Below are 23109 nucleotides of genomic sequence, written 5' to 3'. Positions count from 1 at the left end.
AGTGTTAATCACACAGAATGGGGGGGGGGGGGGGTTACCCGGTTACCAGCCCTTCGGTGTACATTTGCTGGAAGAACTTACACAGTGGCCTTTCCCCATTGAGCCTTGGTGCTGGGTACCCCAAACCTGAGTGCGTCCCTCAGCACGTAGTCCTGGACTTTGGAATGTGCCCGTCTGCAACAATCAGTCAAGGACAATTCTTTACCCTGGAAGTTCAACAGGTTTCGGGCAGATCAAAGAGAGTCTTACACAGAGTTTATGATCCTCCAGCTGCAGTTGATGTTAGTGTCAGCGTGTTTCCCTGGGAATAGCCTGTTAAGCACAGGGTCCTGTGTCACAGAGCTGCTCGGGATGAACCTGGACAAATACCACTGCATCTCTCAAACAAATAACAATACAGCACAGGAGCAGTAACTTCGGCCCTCCAAACCTGTACAGGTCATGATACCAGCCTTTGCCAAAACCCTCAGCACTTCCTTGTGCCGTATCCCTCTATACCCATCCTATCCATGTGTTTGTCAAGATGACTGTTGACCGCCGTAATGTATCTGCTTCTACAACCTCCCCTGGCAACGCGGTCCTTGCTCTCACCACTGTCTGCGTAACAAACCTGCCTCGCACATCCTCTGTAAGCTTTTCTCCGAGCACCTTAAATCTATGCCCCCTGGTGACTGACCCCTCCACCCTGGGAAAGATTGCCTGCCCATTCACTCTATCCATGCCCCTCAGAATTTTGTCAACATTTATCAGATCACACCTCAAACTCTGTCTTTCTAATGAAAACAGTCCGAGTCTATTCAGCCTCTCCATATAGCTCACACTTTCCAGACCAGGCAACAGCCTGATAAATCTCCACTGCATCCTCTCCAAAGCCTCCACATCCTTCTGGTAGTGTGGCGACCTGAATTGTGCACAATATTCCAAGTGCGTCCTTAACAAGGTTCTATACAGCTGCAGCGTGACTTGTCAGTTTTTATAGTTGATGCTCCGCCCAATGAAAGCAGGCATTCCGTATGTTTTCTTGACTACCTTGTACACTTCTGTTGCCACCTTCAAGGATCTGTGGACCTGCGAGTCAGAACTCTCCGACTTTCTATATTCCTCAGTTTTGCCATTTACGATATATTTCCCCTCTGTGTTAAACCGACCAAAATGCATTCCCTCCCATTGGTCCAGATTAAACTACATTTGCCATTTCTATGCCCAAGTCTCCAACCTATGTTTGTCCTGCTGTATCCTCTGACAATCCTCAACACTATCTGCCACTCCACCAACCTTGTTGTCATCCATGAACTTTCTCTCTTCAGACATTCTTTGGAAAGGCACATTCCACATGGAGGTGAGTAACCACATGGAGCAGCCAGTTTGAGGGCAGTGTGAGACGGTGTTGAGACTTTGGGTGCATGAAGGATATGACAGGGAGGGCCCTTCTCACCACCATCCAAGCTGGGTCTTGCTGCTTGTTTGAAAGTTCTGGTGATGAGATGATCTGCCAGATGCCTCTGACAGTCTGCTCAGGGGAACCATCTGACATGATCCACCATCTCCTTTACCCTAAGGGCCTCGAAGACATTACGTGCAGACCACTGCTTGATTGCCTTGTGGTCAAAGGTGTTTTCCTGAACAAATGTTTCCTTGAGGGACAGGTGTTATGACACGGTCCTAGGACCAGAGCATCCAGCGGCAATGAAGCCAGATCCATCCTTCGTAACACCCGGGACAGATAGAACCTCAGTACGTAGTGACACTTGGTGTTTGTGTACTGGGGGCCCACGCACAGCTTGATGTAGCCACACACACAGGTGGACAGCAGGGTGAGGACGGCCTTGGGTATGTTTCTCCCTCCCTTATCCAGAGATCTGTATATGCTGTCCCTTCTGTTTGTATATTTTGTATATGGGTCCCTGTGATCTCCAGATGAACTTGATGATGGCTCGGGTGACTGCTGCGCACAGGACTGGGAATGGGCCAGACCTGCACCACGTCCAGCAACACCGAGATCCTTCCCATATAATTACTACAGTGCAGAAGGAGGCCATTCAGTCCATCGAGTCCACAGCGACTCTCTGAAAGAGCAACCCTACCCAGGCCCACTCCCTCGCAACTCCATCCAACATCCACACCCTTAGACACAAAGGGTTAATTTAGCACAGCCAATCCACCTAACCTGCGAATCTTTACTGTGTGAGGAAACCCACAGAGACACAGAATGTCAGAAGGTCAGAGTGAACCCGGGTCCCTGGCGCTGTGAGGCAGCAGTGCTGACCACTGTGCAGCCCATCATGTTGCAGATTGTCCGTGTTGTTCAGCGCGCTCTGTTCACTTCTGTTTGGAATATAAAATGTGGGTTGGAGCAGGCAGGAGGCGGAGCTGGATGGTCAAAGACATTTCACTGCTCTGTCTGTCACTCAGTCTGCTCCCCGCCTCTCTCTCTTTCTCAGTCAGGTCGGGGCGGGCTGTATAATAAAGGAAAGTGCAGCAGCTCGTCTCTCATTCAGCAGCCATTTGACTGAAGAAGCATCATGTCTGGCAGAGGGAAAGGAGGCAAAGGACTGGGCAAAGGCGGAGCAAAGCGGCACCGCAAAGTGCTTCGTGATAACATCCAGGGCATCACCAAACCAGCAATCCGCCGCCTGGCTCGCCGTGGCGGGGTCAAGCGCATCTCGGGTTTGATCTATGAGGAGACTCGCGGGGTGCTGAAGGTTTTCCTGGAGAATGTGATCAGGGACGCCGTCACCTACACTGAACACGCCAAGCGCAAGACGGTCACCGCCATGGATGTGGTTTACGCTCTCAAACGCCAGGGCCGCACTCTCTATGGATTCGGCGGCTGAGAAACTCCATTTGACAATGTAACAAAACCCAAAGGCTCTTTTAAGAGCCGCCCAAATCCTCACATTGAGAGCACTGACCTTAGAATGGCAGCAGAATAACGCATCGAGCTGGTTTCGCGATTGGGGAGTCAAAATTTCGCATTATAATAGGAAATGTTTCCTGTCATTGATTACTCTTTTCACGGCGATATGAACGTGCTGCAGAGTGAAACACAAAACCTTTCTCCGCAGTCAGCCCTGTAACCGCACAGTGAGCACTGACATTGTAATGAGAGCGGGAATGAATTCTGAAACCCCGCAGACCCATTGCACATAAATGGTCAGTTTCAGAAAGCCAGCCCGCTAGAAACTGCCGCCCTCCGGTAAATACCAACACCGGGGAAAGCTCTCATTCCAGCCTGAAGCCTCAGGGAAATTCTCACAAACACGGCACTAAGCGGATCCAGAACAGGTCGCCCTTATTCAGATAAAGTGAGTGGCTCTGAAAAGAGCCTTTGGGTTATTAGATTAAAGAATGGTCGCTTCACTTCTTGGCGGCGCTGGCTTTTCTTGGGCAGCAGCACGGCCTGGATATTAGGCAGCACCCCGCCCTGAGCGATGGTCACCCCTCCCAGCAGCTTGTTGAGCTCCTCGTCGTTGCGGACGGCCAGCTGCAGGTGTCTGGGGATGATGCGGGTCTTCTTGTTGTCCCGGGCCGCGTTGCCGGCCAGCTCGAGGATTTCAGCGGTCAGATACTCGAGCACAGCAGCCAGATAGACCGGGGCTCCGGCACCCACACGCTGGGCATAGTTACCCTTTCTCAGGTGCCTGTGAACACGGCCCACCGGGAACTGCAGTCCAGCCCGGGAGGAGCGAGACTTGGCCTTGGCCCGAGCTTTACCGCCGGTCTTTCCTCTTCCAGACATTGTCACAATCTCACAAACACTTTCACACAGAATGAGGAAAACCGCCCACATTCACTTCTCTTATAGCTTCAGGAGGAATGGCGGTGCACACATTGCTGATTGGTTATCTCAACAACATTGTGGAGCCGGCTACAAAGTGACCAATCAGATATCTGTTTGAAGCACCAATCAGGAGAATCCACGGTGCTGAGGGCGGAAAGTTTGGGCGCCAAATGTTCAGATTCCAACCGAATATTTATTTCAAATCTTAAATGGGCGCGAAAATATATAACAGATAAAATTGAATAAAAAATGTGACTAAATCATTTGAGTATAAGATTGTTGGATTCTCTCTCTTTCCCGCGTCTAGTTTCCCATTATCTGTTAGTTTCTGATTTTGTCTCTGTAACTGACAACAAACCCAAAATAAATTAAACCAAAATAATGCGGAGGCTGCAAATGTGAATTAAAGAGAAAATGCTGGATCAACTCAGCGTGTCTGGTATCATCTGTGGAGAGAAACGTTTAGGATCTGTAGAAGGGGAACTGACTCCACAGGTTTAATCTGGCTGTTGTTTAAAATGCTCTCAGCCGCCGACAGTGTCTAATTCACAGCCATCTGCAAACATAGGAACAGTTATTCATATTGTAGACTGCTGCCGCTTCCTCAGTGTTAAAAGTGGAGTGAGCAGTTTGGAGCTAGTGTCAGTATTGAAATGGAGTTTACCCACACCACCGGGGTGCTCTCGATCATTGAGTGTGAACATGAACATAAATGGAAAGGGAGTAATTTGTAAGGCTGAACACAAATGCTACGGGAGGTATTGGAGTTCTATTCTCTCTCCAAATCCAGCGACAGCAGCCGAGTATGAAGCGGTCACCGAGCATCACTAAATGATGGGACTTTATAAACAACGTACAGAGATCGACATGACGATAACTCGGCATTATACAGGATGTTGTTGTAGTGAAACACTATTAAAACGGATCTGGATATTCATAATAGAAATAAACCGATAATTTAAAGTATGATGGTTTGGCTGCTTTACAGAAGTTGTGGGTGGCTCTTAAAAGAGCCGTTGTGTTTGGGGTGGTTTTCAGTCCATTGTGCAGTTTTACTTGGAGCTGGTGTACTTGGTGACCGCCTTTGTCCCTTCCGACACGGCGTGCTTGGCCAGTTCCCCGGGCAGCAGCAGGCGCACGGCGGTCTGGATCTCCCGGGAGCTGATGGTGCTGCGCTTGTTGTAATGGGCCAGGCGGGAAGCCTCACCCGCGATACGCTCGAAAATATCGCTGACGAACGAGTTCATGATGCTCATGGCCTTGGAGGAGATGCCGGTGTCGGGGTGAACCTGCTTCATCACTTTGTAGATGTAGATGGAGTAACTCTCCTTCCTCGACTTTCGCCGCTTCTTGCCGCCCTTTACTGCCGGTTTCTTAATGACTTTCTTGGCTCCCTTCTTGGCAGCTGCTTTCGATGTTTGTTTCTTCTCGTCAGCCATCTTCAGTTTCACCCAGAAATAAAGCAAACCCCTTCCGAGCGCTGCTTAAATAGACAGAGCCTCACATCTATGCTAATGAGGAATGGGGAAAGGAATGATTGTGATTGGACAATGTGAAAATTTTATTGGATATCTGAACAGACCAATCAGATTTAGGATTTTCCACCAATCAGTAACCTCCTTACGACAAACAGCAAATGCATTTCAGAAAGAATGTCTCCAGTCCAAGTTTGTCAGTGTGTGAGTTACTCACTCTGATACTGTGTGAGAGTGTGGGATTTACTCACTCTGATACAGTGTGTGAGTGTGGGATTTACTCACTCTCTGATACAGTGTGTGAGTGTGGGATTTACTCACTCTCTGATACAGTGTGAGAGTGTGGGATTTACTCACTCTCTGATACAGTGTGAGAGTGTGGGATTTACTCACTCTCTGATACAGTGTGTGAGTGTGGGATTTACTCACTCTCTGATGCAGTGTGTGAGTGTGGGATTTACTGACACTCTGATACAGTGTGAGTGTCGGGGTGAACCGGCTTTCTAATCTGTGATTGGAGATATTAATCTTGTATTCCATTTCTACTAGCTTCATGTCAATTTTATTTTGTGTGCCATTATTTGGTGACTATCTTATTCTATTTTTGTCATATTCGTACTGTAGTAAATGCTGGCTGCACTTTGAATTTGTCAATTTATTATGTGTGAATTTGAGTTTACCTGTATTTTCAATGTAGAAGGAAACACCTTACACTTTATCTGTAATTTTTGGACATTGAATGGGATCACTGCAAACCCATTACAGTCTCATATGAGTTTGTTTTGCTCATTTACTATTGAGCTGACAGTTTCCAGTTTGTGAATCAGTATTTTCTGCTGTACAGCTGTCTCATTGTCTATTTTCTCTCCACAGGTTAGTTCTGCCATGGATGGAAAGTCGTTTTTCTCCTGTGCCTGTTAAATACGGGAAGTGAATGTGTATTAAGGGCAGCACGGTAGCATTGCGGAGAGCACAATCGCTTCACAGCTCCCGGGTTTCAGGTTCGATTCCCGGCTTGGGTCACTGTCTGTGCGGAGTCTGCACATCCTCCCCGTGCGTGTGTGTGGGTTTCCTCTGGGTGCTCCGGTTTCCTCCCACAGTCCAAAGACGTGCAGGTTAGGGGGATTGGCCATGCTAAATTGTCCCTTAGTGTCCAAAATTGCCCTTAATGTTGGGTGGGGTTACTGGGTTATGGGGATAGGGTGGAGGTGTGGACCTTGGGTAGGATGCTCTTTCCAGGAGCCGGTGCAGACTCGATGGGCCGAATAGCCTCCTTCGGCACTGTAAATTCTAAGTCTCTGTCAGTTTCCTTTATGTAACAATGCGTTTTAATCTCACTTGTCTGTTCCCAATGTCAGAATGTTGGTTCTGTGCTGCATGTGTCAGTTACTGCAACACAATGGAGGTTTACTTGATGCCTGTTCTTTACTCTGCTAATTGGATGTGGAATTTACTCTGAATATTTCAGTCACGGGAATGTGGATGTTGTGATAACTCAGTATCTGCATCTGTTTTTGAATGTTTGTTTTATTTACCCTATCAGTTATTGGGATGCAACTGTGGGGTTTTTGTGTGTTTGCATGTTTATTGTTGGTGTGTTCTTTGTTGTGCCCTTGTTCTATCGATGTAGCTTCGGCAGACAGGCTACGAGGGTGAAAGAAGGCAGTCCACAGCCACCTTAAACACAGCTATTAGGAAGGTACTTTTTGATAATGCCCACATTCAAACATATATACTAAAACCAATAGTGGTCTGTATATGAAATATGTTTATCCAGTATCGGTTCACCACTGGGCCACAATGTCAGTATCCAAGTCATTCTGCATCTATCATTCGCTGCAAATGAATTGTTCTAGGATTTGTTTTCGATTCACCATTCTCTGATTCAGAATGTGAGTTTTGCACTAATCCATTATCCCCTGCATTCCTGTCTGGATCTGTCATTTTCTGGAATCTCGATATGGATATGATTCTTTGTAAGACTGCCTCTGAAAGCAATGCAACCATGTCATTCATACTGCAAATTCTTGTTTCCTCAGGTGTACTGGAGTGAAATTTCTCACATAACTGTCAATATCAGTCCAAATTTGTGCAGGTTGGGTGGACTGGCCATGATAAATTGCCCTTAGTGTTCAAAATTCTATGATTAAGCTAGGAGAAAAGTTCAGCACAATACCGTGGGCAGAAGGGGCTGTTCTGTGCTTTATTTCTCTCTCTATCATATGTTTATTTTTCTTTGTGAATATGTAATTGATTCTTTACCTGACAATCTGATAATCTGAGAGAGTATAGGATTCACTGTTAATTGTAAAGCTGGTGCTTTGATGTTAATGTGATTAATTATGTGTTTAAACTGAAGTTTGTTTTAATATATTGGTCAGTATCATCACTCCTGGGGACAAATTTCCTTTCCTCACAGTTTTACAAATTGAAAAAAATGTTTGCAGTTTCTCGTCCGGTGTCCTAACAAAAGTTGGGGTGTGATCCGATCCACTAACAACAGCTCATTGTGAGGATGCCACGGAAAGTGAGTGTGAGTTTGACATTTCATCTGCAGTCTTCATTCTTTGTCAAACATCTCTGTGCCGGATTTATCCTGTATGTATCAGTCTCCGGTACAGTATGTCATTACTGTTTTCCTTCTTGACCTGTCACAGATGGTACTGTGTAGGAAAGTAGGATTTTCACAGCAACATCCTCTCTGATACCTATATCTTTTAAGAAAGTTGATTGTAGTTCTTCTAACTACAATTGTAATAGGTCAAACTTCGCATAAGTCAGCCGAGTCTGTATATGTCACTGTCTATTGTACTCTGTTTCCCAGAGTTTCTGATGCATAGATTCTAGGTTTGTGCTGCAACCTTATGTTTCTGCAAAGGGTAGATATTAATCTCTATTTCTTTAAATAGATGAATGGAAGCATGTTTATATTCATAAAGCTGCCAGTATGAGGTATATCTGTCCCGCTTTTCACTGAGAATGTCCACTGCTGCCATGTGAGTGTTGTTTTCACTCTGTATATTGCAGTGAATTGGAACATTGTGTTATATCGTGCATCTATCACAGTTTTCAGTGTGGCTCTATGTGTTAATATGTTCACCTCAATCTCTCATAGCTCAGTATCTTATTTTGTTTTATCTACTCATTTGAGTTCCTGAAAACATTAAAGTAAACTATTCCATCTTTTTAATTTCTGATTCATTAAGACATAATTTTCTCTACTCCTATCCATTCTGATGTGACAAAATTGAATAATTGTGCACTTTTCTGTCACAAGTATATGAATATATTGTCTGCGTCTTTTGGTTTCTGAAAAGTAATTGTCACGTTTTAAATTTATTACAAGTGTGGTTTTGGTAAGCGAATGTGGATTATGATCTGCACCTCCTCTTTTCAGGTATGTGATGTCACCTTCATGTTTATTCTGTACATTTGAGCTGTACATAGAGTTGATTCTGTACATTTGAGCTGTACATAGAGTTGATTCTGTACATTTGAGCTGTACATTGAGTTAATGTACAATTTTCAATTTACAAATTGAAAAAGATATTTGCAGTTTCTTGTCCGGTATCCTAACAAAAGTTGGGTGTGGTCCGATACACGAACAACAGCTCATTGTGAGGTTGCCACTGGTAGTGAGTGTGAATTTGACATTCCATCAGCAGTTTTCATTCTTTGCCAAAATCTCTGTGCCGGATTTATCCTGTATGTATCAGTCCCTGGTACTTTGAGAATCTATGAGAATATTCCCCATTTCACTGTCATCAAATATAGAGCGAAATCTCCTACAGAGCTCGTGTTGGGGGGACTGTGTGTGTGTGGGTGCAAGTGGCCCTGCGCCCAAGGGATCATTCAATCACCTTTGGAGCTGTGTGTTTGTCCCAATGAAATATTCAATTTGTAGTCATTGCCTGCAGCTTGTTTGTTATTACACTGCCATTCAGCCCCTCAAACTCACACTTTCTGAAAACTAACATTTCACTGATTCACTTCATTATCACCCATTTCCAATTGCAAAGTGAATTTGATTTGTACAATCAACTGCTTTACTCACTGCCCTAATTTTGCACACACTCCTGGTTTAGCACATTCCTAGTTTTCTCACTCTCCTGGTTTCCACAGCCCCTGGTTTATACATTTGCCTGGTTTAACACACACCCCTGCTCACGCACTCTGGTTCTTCACACACACGGCTATTTGTTAGCATATCCGGGAATTAAATACTGTGCTGTTTTACACACTCCCCTGCTTCACTCGCTCCCCTGGTTCGCTCGCTCCCCTGGTTCGCTTGCTCGCTCCCCTGCTTCGCTCGCTCCCCTGCTTCGCTCGCTCCCCTGGTTCGCTCGCTCCCCTGCTTCGCTTGCTCGCTCCCCTGCTTCGCTTGCTCGCTCACCTGCTTCGCTCGCTCCCCTGGTTCCCTCGCTCCCCTGCTTTGCTCACTCCCCTGTAATAGAATTACATAAACTGGGAGTGTGTAAAGTCAGTGATGTGTGTACAACCAATGGATCGTGCAAAGCCATGGGTGCAAGTGTGTTAACAAGGAAAGTGTGAAAAAGTAAGTGATTGTGCAAGCTGGGTGTCTGTGAACCAGGGTTGTGTAAAACCCTATGAAGTGTGTAAGCCGGGCAGTGTGCAAACCCAGTGATTGTACAATACATGTAAAATTTGAGGCAGTAATACCAGGTGTGTGTGTGTAAAACCAGGTGTATAAGTATGTTTAAGAGAGGATTGTGAAAACCCGACAATTACACAATATGAGTGTGTGTATTTGTTGAAATGGGTAAAACCTGGGGAGTTAAAACCAGGAGTTTATAGAATTTGTGGTGAATGTGAACCAGGGGAGTGCTTCAAAGCAGGAGATATATCCTTATATATTATATCCAGCCAGGCCTGGGTCACATACCAGGGCAAAAAATATTGTTTTTAAGGCCCCAGCTGAAGCAGATACGTTTGTCACAGACTGCGGGCTGGGGCCGTGACCACAGGAGAGGCGGGAGGGGTCCAGGCGAAGAGCGGCAGCGCATTGGCAAACCAACAATTGGAGGGGGGAGGGGGAGAAAAGAACCTCACCCCTCCTCCACCCCCCACAACACAACTGACTGACGAAGAGGCGGAAGATGCTGGCCGTATACGTGCAGACAAGGGCAAAAGGTGGAGGACCAAGTGTCGGGCATGATGTGGAAAGAACATACAGAAACCACAGAGATTGGGTGGGAGGACAGCGGGACAGTAACTCCCGGGAGGAGGGTCAGCACACTAGCAGGAGAGCTAACGCCGGGAACATGCAGCAGATAGAGGCCGCGGCTGTCTGCCAACGGGGGGGGGGGTGGGGGGCAGTGCCTGGCAGGGGGAGTGGGAACAAACAGCGGGGATGGAGAAGTATCGGGGAAAAAGAGCTCGGGGAAAGGAAACAGAGGGGGAGGGGAAGGGAAAGGAGATAGGAGCGGGGGGACGGGAAGGGGAGGTGATGGGAAAAGGGACCTGGAAACCTGGAATGTCAAGGGACTTAAAGGCCCTGTGAAAAGATTCAGAGTCTTCACCCACTGAAGAAACATGAGAGCCGACATAGTCGTCCTCCAAGAGACATACCTGAGAGAGCAGGACCGGCTGTGGCTAAGGAAGGGCTGGGTGGGACAGACTTACCATTCCTGCCATGGGACGAGGGCCAGGGGGGTAGTGATTCTGTTAAAGAACAGGACTATGTTGAAGGTGACGATGACGGTAACGGACCCAGGGGGATCGTACGTCATGGTTGGACGGCGCACCGGTAGTACTGTCAACGTGAACACTCTCAACTGGGACAACGCAAAATTCATTAACAAGATTTTTGTTAACAACATTTTGGGCAGCACGGTAGCATGGTGGTTAGCACAAATGCTTCACAGCTCCATGGTCCCAGGTTCGATTCCCGGCTGGGACACTGTCTGTGCGGAGTCTGCACGTCCTCCCAGTGTGTGTGTGGGTTTCCTCCAGTTTCCTCCCACAGTCCAAAGATGTGCGGGTTAGGTGGATTGGCTATGCTAAATTGCCCTTAGTGTCCTTAAATTGCCCTTAGTGTCCTAAAAAAATAAGGTTAATTGTGGAGGGGGGGGATGTTACTGGTATAGGGTGGATACGTTGGGTTGAGTAGGGTGATCATTGCTCGGCACAACATCGAGGGCCGAAGGGCCTGTTCTGTGCTGTACTGTTCTAAGACAAAGGCAGAAATCCCCTACATAGCGACACATCGACTTATCATGGTTTGTGGGGGGGGGGGGGGGGGAGACTTTAACTGTGTACAGGACACATGGACAGACAGGTCAAACCCCGGAACGGGGAAGACCTTGAACATGGTGAAGGAACCCGGTCGCTTCATGGGGCAGATGGGGGCAGTGGGAGGTTCACCCACCCAGGGCAGCAGGATTTCTCCTTGTTCTCACCAGTCCACAACATATACTTGAGGAGTCACTTCTTTCTGGTTGGAAAATCGGTGCTCCCAGAGCTGGTCAAGGCGGAGTCTCCGTAATCGTAATCTCAGACCATGCTCCACATTATATGGATGTGAGGTTGGAGATGGGCAGTACCCAATGCCCCACATAGAGGTTGGGCGCTGCCCGACTGGCCAACATGGCTTTCAGCGAGAGGGTATCACAGGCCATAGCGGAGTATACGACAAACAACCAAAATGGGGAGGTCTCAGCTTCCATGTCTGGGAGGAGCTAAAGGCCGTGATTGGAGGGGAAACTATTGCCTTTAAAGCACAAAGGGAGAGAGGAGAGAGTGGCTAGGCAGCAGTCAGCCCCAACAATAGAGCTCTTGGCAGAGAGGGAAAAGCAACAAATGGACTTTGACCTGCTCTCCACGAGTAAAGCAGTGCACCAACTCCACCAAGCACGGGGAACCCTATACAAACACGGGGACAAAGCCAGCCGCCTGTTGGCACACCAGCAGAGAAGGCCAGCTGAGCAGCCAACAGAAAGACTGTGCAAATTAGGGACAACAGAGGCACACTAGAAACAGACCCAAACAAGGTTAACAAGACCTTTGAGGACTTTTACCGGGGACTGCACACCTCAGATCCCCCAACAGGGGAACATCGAACATAGAAAATTACAGCACAGAACAGGCCCTTCGGCCCACAATGTTGTGCCGAACCTTTGTCCTAGATTAATACATAGATTATCATAGAATTTACAGTGCAGAAGGAGGCCACTCAGCCCATCGAGTCTGCACCAGCTCTTGGAAAGAGCACTCTACCCGGGGCCAACACCTCAACCCTATCCCCATAACCCAGTAACCCCACCCAACACTGACGGCAATTTTGGACACTAAGGGCAATTTATCATGGCCAATCCACCTAACCTGCACATCATTGGACCTGTGGGAGAAAACCGGAGCACCCGGAGGAAACTCACGCACACAAGGGGAGGATGTGCAGACTCCTGCACAGACAGTGACCCAAGGCGGAATCAAACCTGGGACCCTGGAGCTGTGAAGCAATTGTGCTATCCACAATGCTACCGTGCTGCCCTTAATAACAAATTAATCTACACTCCATTATTCTACCATAATCCATGTACATAATCAATAGCCGCTTGAAGGTCCCTAATGTTGTCGATTCAACGACATCCACAGGCAGTGCATTCCATGCCCCCACTACTCTCTGGGTAAAAAAACTACCTCTGACATCCCCCCTATATCTTCCACCATTCACCTTAAATTTATGTACCCTTGTAATGGTTTGTTCCACCCGGGGAAAAAGTCTCTGACTGTCTACTCTATCTATTCCCCTGATCATCTTATAAACCTCTATCAAGTCGCCCCTCATCCTTCTCCGTTCTAATGAGAAAAGGCCTAGCATCCTCAACCTTTCCTCGTAAGACCTACTCTCCATTCCAGGCAACATCCTGGTAAATCTCCTTTGCACCTTTTCCAAAGCTTCCACATCCTTCCTAAAATGAGGTGACCAGAACTGCACACAGTACTCCACATGTGGCCTTACCAAGGTTTTGTACAGCTGCATCATCACCTCATGGCTCTTAAATTCAATCCCTCTGCCAATGAACGCTAGCACACCATAGGCCTTCTTCACAGCTCTGTCCACTTGAGTGGTAACTTTCAAAGATCTCTGAACATAGGGTCTGGTTTAGCTCACTGGGCTAAATCGCTGGCTTTTAAAGCACACCAAGCAGGCCAGCAGCACAGTTTGATTCCCATACCAGCCTCCCCAGACAAGCGCCGGTATGTGGGCGACTAGGGGCTTTTCACAGTAACTTCATTGAAGCCTACTCGTGACAATAAGCGATTTTCATTTTTCATTTCATTTCAACATAGACCCCAAGATCTCTCTGCTCCTCAGCATTGCCAAGAACCCTACCGTTAACCCTGTATTCCGCATTCACATTTCTCCTTCCAAAATGGACAACCTCACACTTGTCAGGGTTAAACTCCATCTACCACTTCTCAGCCCAGCTCTGCATCCTATCTATGTCTCTTTGCAGCCGACAACAGCCCTCCTCACTATCCACAACTCCACCAATCTTCATATCATCTTCAAATTTACTGACCCACCCTTCAACTCACTCATCCAAGTCATTAATTAAAATCACAAACAGCAGCGGACCCAGAACTGATCCCTGCGGTACTCCACTGGTAACTGGGCTCCAGGCTGAATATTTCCCATCCACTACCAATCTCTGACTTCTATTGGTTAGCCAGTTCATTATCCAACTGGCAAAATTTCCCACTATCCCATGCCTCCTTACTTTCTGCATAAGCCTACCATGGGAAACTTATCAAATGCCTTACTAAAATCCATGTACACTACATCCACTCCTTTACCTTCATCAACATGCTTGGTCATCTCCTCAAAGAATTCAATAAGACTTGTAAGGCAAGACCTACCCCTCAGAAATCCGTGCTGACTATCCCTAATCTAGCAGTATTTTTCCAGATGTTCAGAAATCCTATAACCTCAGTAACCTTTCCATTACTTTGCCTACCACCGAAGTAAGACTAACTTGCCTGTAATTCCCAGAGTTATCCCTTTTCCCTTTTTTGAACAGAGGCACAACATTCGCCACTCCAATCCCCTGGTACCACCCCTGTTGACAGTGAGGACGAAAAGATCATTACCAACGGCTCTGCAATTTCATTTCTTGCTTCCCATAGAATCCTAGGGTGTATCCCGTCAGGCTCTGGGGCCTTGTCTATCCTCAAGTTTTTCAAAATGCCCAACACATCTTCCTTGCTAAAAAGTATCCCCTCGAGCTTTCCAGTCTGTTTCACACTGTCCTCTCCAACAATATGGCCCCTCTCGTTTGTAAATACTGGAGAAAAGTACTCGTTCAAGACCTCTCCTATCTCTTCAGACTCAATACACAATCTCCCGCTACTGTCCTTGATCGGACCTACCCTCGCTCTAGTCATTCTCATATTTCTCACATATGTGTAAAAGGCCTTGGGGTTTTCCTTGATCCTACCCACCAAAGATTTTTCATGCCCTCTCTTAGCTCTCCTAATCCCTTTCTTCAGTTCCCTCCTGGCTATCTTGTATCCCTCCAGCGTCCTGTCTGAACCTTGTTTCCTCAGCCTTACACAAGTCTCTTTCTTCCTCTTTACAAGACATTCAACCTCTCTTGTCAAACATGGTTCCCTCACTTGACCATATGTTCCCTGCCTGACAGGGACATACATATCAAAGACATTTAGTACCTGATCCTTGAACAAGTTCCACATTTCACGTGTCCTTCCCTGACAGCCTATGTTCCCAACTTCTGCACTTCAATTCTTGTCTCACAGCATTGTATTTACCTATCCCCCAATTGTAAACATTGTCCTGTTGCACGCACCTATCCATGAATGAAGTGAAAGTCACAGAATTGTGGTCACTACCTCCAAAATGCTCCCCAACTAACAAATCTATCACTTGCCCTGGTTCATTACCAAGTACCAAATCCAATATGGCCTCCCCTCTGGTCAGACAATCCACATACTTTGTTAGAAAAGCTTCCTGGACACACTGCACAAACACTACCCCATGCAAACTATTTGATCTAAAGAGTTTCCACTCAATGTTTGGGAAGTTGAAGTCACCCATGACTACTACCCTGTGACTTCTGCATCTTTCCAAAATCTGTTCCTCCACATCACTGCTGCTATTGGGGGGGGGGCTATAGAAAACTCCCAACAAGGTGACTGCTCCTTTCCTATTTCTGACTTCAACCCATACTACCTCAGTAGGCACATCCTACTCGAACTGCATTTCTGCAGCTGTTGTACTATCTCTAATTAAGAATGCCACCCCCCCCCCCACCTCTTTACCACCCTCCCTAATCTTGTTTAAACATCTATAACCAGGGACCTCCAACAACCATTTCTGCCCCTTTTCTATCCAAGTTTCCGTGATGGCCACCACATCCTAGTCCCAAGTACCGATCCATGCCTTAAGTTCACCCACCTTATTCCTGATGCTTCTTGCGTTGAAGTATACACACTTCAACCCATCTCCGTGCCTGCAAGTACTCTCCTTTGTCAGTGTTACCTTCCTCACTGCGTCACTACACGCTTTGGTGAGCTGAATATCGGCTTCCTTAGTTGCTGGACTACAAATCCGTTTCCCATTCCCCTACCAAATTAGTTTAAACCCTCCCGAAGAGTACTAGAAAACCTCCCTCCCAGGATATTGGTGCCCCTCTGGTTCAGATGCAACCCGTCCTGCTTGTACAGGCCCACCTTCCCCAGAATGCTCTCCAATTATCCAAATACCTGAAGCCCTCCCTCCTGCACCATTCCTGCAGCCAGGTGTGCAACTGCACTCTCTCCCTATTCCTAGCCTCGCTGTCACGTGGCACCGGCAACAAACCAGTGATGACAATTCTGTCTGTCCTGCCTTTTAACTTCCAGCCCAACTCCATAAACATGTTTATTACCTCCACACCCCTTTGGTACAAACGACGTAGGTAGGAAATGTGCACCATGACTTCTGGCTGCTCACCATCCCCCTTCAGGATCCTGAAGACACGATCCGAGGCATCCCTGGCCCTGGCACCCGGGGGGCAACATACCTTCCGGGAGTCTCGCTCGCGACCACAGAATTCCTATCTATTCCCCTAACCATTGAATAGCTATTACTATTGCTTTTCTATTCCCCCCCGCTTCCCTTCTGAGCCCCAGAGCCAGACTCAGTGCCAGAGGCCTGGCCGCTAGGGCCTTCCCCCGGTAGGTCATCCCCCCAACAGCATCCAAAATAGTATACTTGTTTTGAAGGGGAACGGCCACGAGGGATCTCTGCACTGTCTGCCCATTTGTTTTCCTTCCCCTGACTGTAACCCAGCTACTCTTGTCCTGCACCTTGGGTGCGGTTACCTCCCTGTAACTCCCTATTACCCCCTCTGCCTCCTGGATGATCCGAAGTTCATCCAGCTCCAGCTCTAGTTCCCTAACACGGTCTCCGAGGAGCTGGAGTTGGGTGCACTTCCCGCAGGTATAGTCAGAGGGGACACCGGTGGTATCCCTCACCACCCACATCCTACAGGAGGAGTATGCAACTGCCCTAGCCTCCATCCCCTCTTAACTTACAGAATATAGCTGCCCTGTGGACCAACTGGACCTCCACCCTCTGACTCTGCTCCCAGTCAGCTGCACTCTCTGAACTCCTGGCTCCCTTCTCGCTCTTTGCGGAAATGAAATGAAAGGAGCACCTTACTCTCTCCTCACCTAATTCTTACTATAGCACTCAAATGCACCAAATTCAGCACTCCCTCAGTCACCTAACTCTCACTATAGCACTCAAATGCACCAAATTCAGCACTCCCCCCAGTCACCTAACTCTCACTACAGCACTCAAATGCACCAAATTCAGCACTCCCTCAGTCACCAAACTCTCACTATAGCACTCAAATGCACCAAGTTCAGCACTCAGTGCAAACAATGTCTGCACTGTAGCTGGATCCTATTTATACTGTGAATCTAGCCTCTGAAAACTGGCCTTATCCAATTAACTAATTAACAAGCTCCAGCTGCAAGTACCTACAAGTTGAACCTTTGTTTAAAGCTGATTGAAAATTCACCTTCTTCTAAACCAAACAGCACCTTTTAAGTGAATTAACTAAATAAAAGAAAGACTAGACTTTAGATAAAAATGAACCCTTATACTCCCTCAGTCACCAAACTCTCACTATAGCACTCAAATGCACCAAATTCAGCACTCAGTGCAAACTCGTGGATGAAGATATTCCTCGATGGACTGGACTTGCCAGTTCTGGGGGAGGACAGGAAACGGAGCCTGGGAGCACTGCTAGAACTGAGAGAGATCATGGAGAGTATAAGCTCCATGCAGGCCGAAAACAAAGTCCAGGGGAGTACATAAAGCAGGGGGACCTATGAAGCAGGGGGATGTATAAAGCATAGCAGTGCATAGAGCAGGGTGATGTGTAAACCAGGGGAGTGTATCAAGCAGAGGAGTGTATAAAGCAGGGGGTGTATTAAGCAGCAGGATGGATGAAGCATGGGAGTGTATACAGCAGGGGGATGTGTAAACCAAGGGACTGCATAAAGCAGGGCGGTGTATCACACAGGGCGGTGCATCACGCAGGGGGGGTGCATCACGCAGGGGGGGTGCATCACGCAGGGGGGGTGCATCACGCAGGGGGGGTGCATCACGCAGGGGGGGTGCATCACGCAGGGGGGGTGCATCACGCAGGGGGGGTGCATCACGCAGGGGGGGTGCATCACGCAGGGGGGTGCATCACGCAGGGGGGGTGCATCACGCAGGGGGGGTGCATCACGCAGGGGGGGTGCATCACGCAGGGGGGGTGCATCACGCAGGGGGGGTGCATCACGCAGGGGGGGTGCATCACGCAGGGGGGGTGCATCACGCAGGGGGGGTGCATTACGCAGGGGGGTGCATCACGCAGGGGGGTGCATCACGCAGGGGGGTGCATCACGCAGGGGGGGTGCATCACGCAGGGGAGTGCATCACGCAGGGGACTGCATCACGCAGGGGAGTGCATCATGCAGGGAGGGGTGCATCACGCAGGGGAGTGCTTCACGCAGGGGGTGCATCACTTAGGGGAGTGTATGAAGCAGAGGAGTGTGGAAAACGGGAGTGTAGAAAGCAGGGGAGTGCGTATAATGCAGGCGAGTCTGTGTAATGCAGGGGAGTGTGTGAAGCAGGGGAAAGAGCAAATTAGGGGAATGTGTAAATTAGGGGAGGTATCTCAACCAGGGGAGTGTATGGAACCTGGTAAAGATGCACAACAAGAGTGTGTGCAAATTGGGGAGTGTGTACATCAGTTGAGAGCTCAAACCAGGCGAGTGTGTAACCAAGTCAGCATGCAAACCAGAGGAGTGTGAAACCAAGTCAGCATGCAAACCAGGGGAGTGTGAAACCAAGTCAGCATGCAAACCAGGGCAGTGTGAAACCAAGTCAGCATGCAAACCAGGGCAGTGTGAAACCAAGTCAGCATGCAAACCAGGGCAGTGTGTAACCAAGTCAGCATGCAAACCAGGCGAGTGTGAAACCAAGTCAGCATGCAAACCAGGGCAGTGTGAAACCAAGTCAGCATGCAAACCAGGGAGTGTGTAACCAAGTCAGCATGCAAACCAGGGCAGTGTGAAACCAAGTCAGCATGCAAACCAGGGCAGTGTGTAACCAAGTCAGCATGCAAACCAGGGCAGTGTGAAACCAAGTCAGCATGCAAACCAGGGCAATGTGTAACCAAGTCAGCATGCAAACCAGGGGAGTGTGTAACCAAGTCAGCATGCAAACCAGGGGAGTGTGTAACCAAGTCAGCATGCAATCCAGGGCAGTGTGAAACCAAGTCAGCATGCAAACCAGGGGAGTGTGTAACCAAGTCAGCATGCAAACCAGGGGAGTGTGTAACCAAGTCAGCATGCAAACCAGGGGAGTGTGTAACCAAGTCAGCATGCAAACCAGGGGAGTGTGAAACCAAGTCAGCATGCAAACCAGGGCAGTGTGAAACCAAGTCAGCATGCAAACCAGGGCAGTGTGAAACCAAGTCAGCATGCAAACCAGGGCAGTGTGAAACCAAGTCAGCATGCAAACCAGGGCAGTGTGAAACCAAGTCAGCATGCAAACCAGGGCAGTGTGAAACCAAGCCAGCATGCAAACCAGGGCAGTGTGAAACCAAGTCAGCATGCAAACCAGGGCAGTGTGAAACCAAGTCAGCATGCAAACCAGGGCAGTGTGAAACCAAGTCAGCATGCAAACCAGAGGAGTGTGAAACCAAGTCAGCATGCAAACCAGGGCAGTGTGAAACCAAGTCAGCATGCAAACCAGGGGAGTGTGAAACCAAGTCAGCATGCAAACCAGGGCAGTGTGAAACCAAGTCAGCATGCAAACCAGGGGAGTGTGAAACCAAGTCAGCATGCAAACCAGGGCAGTGTGAAACCAAGTCAGCATGCAAACCAGGGGAGTGTGAAACCAAGTCAGCATGCAAACCAGGGGAGTATGAAACCAAGTCAGCATGCAAACCAGGGGAGTGTGAAACCAAGTCAGCATGCAAACCAGGCGTGTGTGAAACCAAGTCAGCATGCAAACCAGGGCAGTGTGTAACCAAGTCAGCATGCAAACCAGGGCAGTGTGAAACCAAGTCAGCATGCAAACCAGGGCAGTGTGAAACCAAGTCAGCATGCAAACCAGGGCAGTGTGAAACCAAGTCAGCATGCAAACCAGGGGAGTGTGAACCAAGTCAGCATGCAAACCAGGGCAGTGTGAAACCAAGTCAGCATGCAAACCAGGGCAGTGTGAAACCAAGTCAGCATGCAAACCAGGGCAGTGTGAAACCAAGTCAGCATGCAAACCAGGGCAGTGTGAAACCAAGTCAGCATGCAAACCAGGGCAGTGTGAAACCAAGTCAGCATGCAAACCAGGGCAGTGTGAAACCAAGTCAGCATGCAAACCAGGCGAGTGTGAAACCAAGTCAGCATGCAAACCAGGGGAGTGTGAAACCAAGTCAGCATGCAAACCAGGGCAGTGTGAACCAAGTCAGCATGCAAACCAGGGCAGTGTGAAACCAAGTCAGCATGCAAACCAGGGCAGTGTGAACCAAGTCAGCATGCAAACCAGGGGAGTGTGAAAAAACAGTTTGTAACAGGGCATTGTGTATATCAGGGGAGAGGTTCACAGAGCCACGGTCCAAGATTTGTTTCCTACTTGGTCGCTGCCTCTGCAGAGTCTGCACATTTTCCCCGTGTCTCCATGGGTTTCCTCAACATGCTCCTGTTTCCTCCCAGAAGTCCCGAAAGACATGCTTGTTATGTGAATTGGACATTCCCCCAATATTTTATTTTGGACTTGTCTCAGTACAAATTTAGGATTAGAGCATAGAACATAGAACAGTACAGCACAGAACAGGCCCATCAGCCTGTTAATTATTAATTATGTATTTTTCAATCAGCTGTACTATCTGACTTTTTACATGTGCCTAAGGTTCACAACTTGTGAGATTAAAGTGCTTTTGAAACATTTTAGTCCAACAAAGTTTCAAAACAGTGCAAATGGATACTTCCACGTTGATTGCTCAATCGATAGCCTAATTAATACTTTCCTGATTAATTTACAGATGAAAAGCTGTTATCAAAACAAGTTGATTCGACGTTCCATGATAGGGCAGCAAGGTAGCACAAGTGGATAGCACTGTGACTTCACAGCACCAGGGTCCCAGGTTGGATTACCCGCTGGGACACTGTCTGTGTGGAGTCTGCCCGTTCTCCCTGTGTCTGCGTGGGTTTCCTCCCACAGTCCAAAGAAATGAAGGTCAGGTGGATTGGCCATGATAAATTGCCCTCAGTGAGCAAACAATGTTAGGTGGGGTTATTGGGTTATGGGGGTAGGGTGAAAGTGAGGGCTTAAGTGGGTTGGTGCAGACTCGATGGGCCAAATGGCCTCTTTCTGCACTGTATTCAAAAAGTTCATGGACTAGGAGTGAATTGTGGACAATTATCCCACCTGCCCTCTCGTGTATCACTGTTGGATTGGACATGTTTATCTGGGAGTTGAGGTCAATGTAAGTGTGACTGCTTCTGTTCTCTGTGACGGTGGAGCTGCTGTTGTGTCTGTGTCTCTGCAATGTTGGATTAATATTGTACTTACTGTCAGTTAGAAGGAGACGGCTGCACATTCATGTTGCTGAAGAATCATCATCTTGGAACTCATCTCTTCATCTGTTGAACGTGGGGAAGAAAAAATATTTCTTTTAAATTAGGGTCAGATGAGGCCAATGATAAACTAAACAATTCTTTCAACTGATAATTAGTAAAAATAGAAAATACTGTCCAAATCCTGCCCCAGAATCAGACAATAAGCCAGGCCCAGAAAGAGCTCTCCCTTCCCCCCGCTCACTCCAAGTCCCGGAACAAGATGGGGCTCCCGCTGCGCCTCTTGCAAACAGCCCCCGATTCTCCCTGAACTCCCCCCGAGTCAGTAATGATCTCTGAGCCTCTTTGCTCACACTCCCAAATGGATGGGCTGCTGCAATGAGAACGCTGTTTCCTCGCTGACCTGGGCCCTGACATTTCACTCAGTTTGAACAAAGCGTCTCCACTCACTGAGCAAATGGAGTGTGGGGGAGGGGCTGCGCATGCGCTCTCAATCGCAGGATGACGACAGGCAGGGGGCGGGGCTACCCGGGCATGCGCAGATCCGCGCAGCAATTCAGCAGAGAATCAATGGGAATATTCCGCATTTCACTGTCATCACATTTGGAGCAAAACCTCCGATAGAGCCCGTGTTGGGGGGACTGTGTGTGTGTGGGTGCAAGTGGCCCTGCGCCCCAGGGCTCAACCAATCACCTTTGTAGCTGTGTGTTTGTCCCAATGAGATATTCAATTTGCAGCGATTGCCTGCAGCTTGTTTGTTATTACACTGCCATTCAGCCCCTCAAACTCACACTTTCTGCAAACTAACATTCCACTGACTGACTTAATTTTCCATAGAAGCCGAGAATCACTGCAGGGCAGAAGGAAGCAATTCTGCCCATCACCGTCCCTCGGAAAGAGCATCCCACCTTGGCGCACTCCCCGCCCTATCTCCATAAACCCGAGACCCCACTGAACCAACACATCCTTGGATACGAAGCCATAATTCAGCCTTGCCAATCCACCTATCCTGCACATCTTTGGCCTGTGGGAGGAAATCTGAGCACCGGGGGGGAACCCACCCACACACACGGGGAGAAGGTCCAAACCCCCACACAGGCAGTCACCCAACTCTGGAATTAAACCCAGGTCTCTGGCACAGTGAGGCAGCAGTGCTAACCACTGTTCCACCTCCCGGTCTCTCCCTCCCCCAGTTCACTCCCTCCCCCGGTTCCCTCACTCCACCGGTTCACTCTCTCCCCAGTTCACTCCCTCCCCCAGTTCACTCCCTCCCCCGGTTCTCTCACTCTCCCTCCCAGTTCTCTCCCTCTCCCGGTTCTCTCCCTCTCCCGGTTCTCTCCCTCTCCCGGTTCTCTCCCTCCCCCGGTTCACTTCCTCTCCCGGTTCACTCCCTCTCCCGGTTCACTCCCTCTCCCGGTTCACTCCCTCTCCCGGTTCTCTCACTCTCCCTCCCGGTTCTCACACTCTCCGGGTTCACTCCCTCTCCCGGTTCACTCCCTCCCCCGGTTCACTCCCTCTCCCGGGTCTCTCCCTCTCCCGGTTCACTCCCTCCCCCGGTTCACTCCCTCCCCCGGTTCACTCCCTTCCCCATTTCACTCCCCCCCCCGGTTCACTCTCCCCCCCCCGGTTTACTCCCTCCCCCGGTTCACTCCCTCTCCCGGTTTACTCACTTCCCACTGTGACAGGCTACTTTAGTTCCATACAATCCCAGGTTTAATACATTCCGCTCATTTTACAGGTTTTACACACTAA

General features: G+C 48.5%; 4 protein-coding genes and 1 long non-coding RNA gene across 8 annotated transcripts in view; 2 read left to right on the top strand and 3 right to left on the bottom strand.

The window, feature by feature from the left end:
* Window positions 1-23109, bottom strand: part of LOC119958896 (late histone H2B.L4-like) — a 135610-nt gene that overhangs the window by 40161 nt on the left and 72340 nt on the right. Inside the window, exon 2 of one of the 4 annotated variants that reach the window (XM_038787416.1) lies at window positions 21353-21423. The exons of 1 other annotated variant lie outside the window; for it this stretch is intronic. The gene's annotated coding sequence lies outside the window, so the exon portion shown is untranslated. Of the gene's footprint in view, window positions 1-21352; window positions 21813-23109 lie in introns of those variants that run through there. 2 more of the 4 variants (XM_038787415.1, XM_038787414.1) reach the window with 2 other exon arrangements.
* LOC119958916 (histone H4) lies at window positions 2219-2851 on the top strand. The gene has a single exon (XM_038787442.1). It carries the CDS (start codon window positions 2523-2525, stop codon window positions 2832-2834), a length of 312 nt encoding a protein of 103 aa, XP_038643370.1. The 5' UTR covers window positions 2219-2522; the 3' UTR covers window positions 2835-2851.
* LOC119958880 (histone H2A-like) lies at window positions 2957-3979 on the bottom strand. Its single transcript, XM_038787394.1, has one exon. It carries the CDS (start codon window positions 3788-3790, stop codon window positions 3293-3295), a length of 498 nt encoding a protein of 165 aa, XP_038643322.1. The 5' UTR covers window positions 3791-3979; the 3' UTR covers window positions 2957-3292.
* Window positions 4707-21431, bottom strand: LOC119958897 (late histone H2B.L4-like). Its single transcript, XM_038787420.1, has 2 exons — window positions 21353-21431; window positions 4707-5292 (listed from the first exon to the last, which is right to left on the bottom strand). The coding sequence occupies exon 2, from the start codon at window positions 5218-5220 to the stop codon at window positions 4834-4836; it is 387 nt and encodes a 128-aa protein (XP_038643348.1). The 5' UTR covers window positions 5221-5292; window positions 21353-21431; the 3' UTR covers window positions 4707-4833.
* On the top strand, window positions 6533-8442 carry LOC119958926. Its single transcript, XR_005459088.1, has 2 exons — window positions 6533-6955; window positions 7296-8442. It is a non-coding gene; the product is annotated as an uncharacterized LOC119958926 (long non-coding RNA).

This window comes from Scyliorhinus canicula, chromosome 31 (genome assembly GCF_902713615.1).
Source record: "Scyliorhinus canicula chromosome 31, sScyCan1.1, whole genome shotgun sequence".
Classification (NCBI taxonomy): Eukaryota; Metazoa; Chordata; class Chondrichthyes; order Carcharhiniformes; family Scyliorhinidae; genus Scyliorhinus; species Scyliorhinus canicula.
This window is presented reverse-complemented; position numbering and strand designations above follow the sequence as displayed.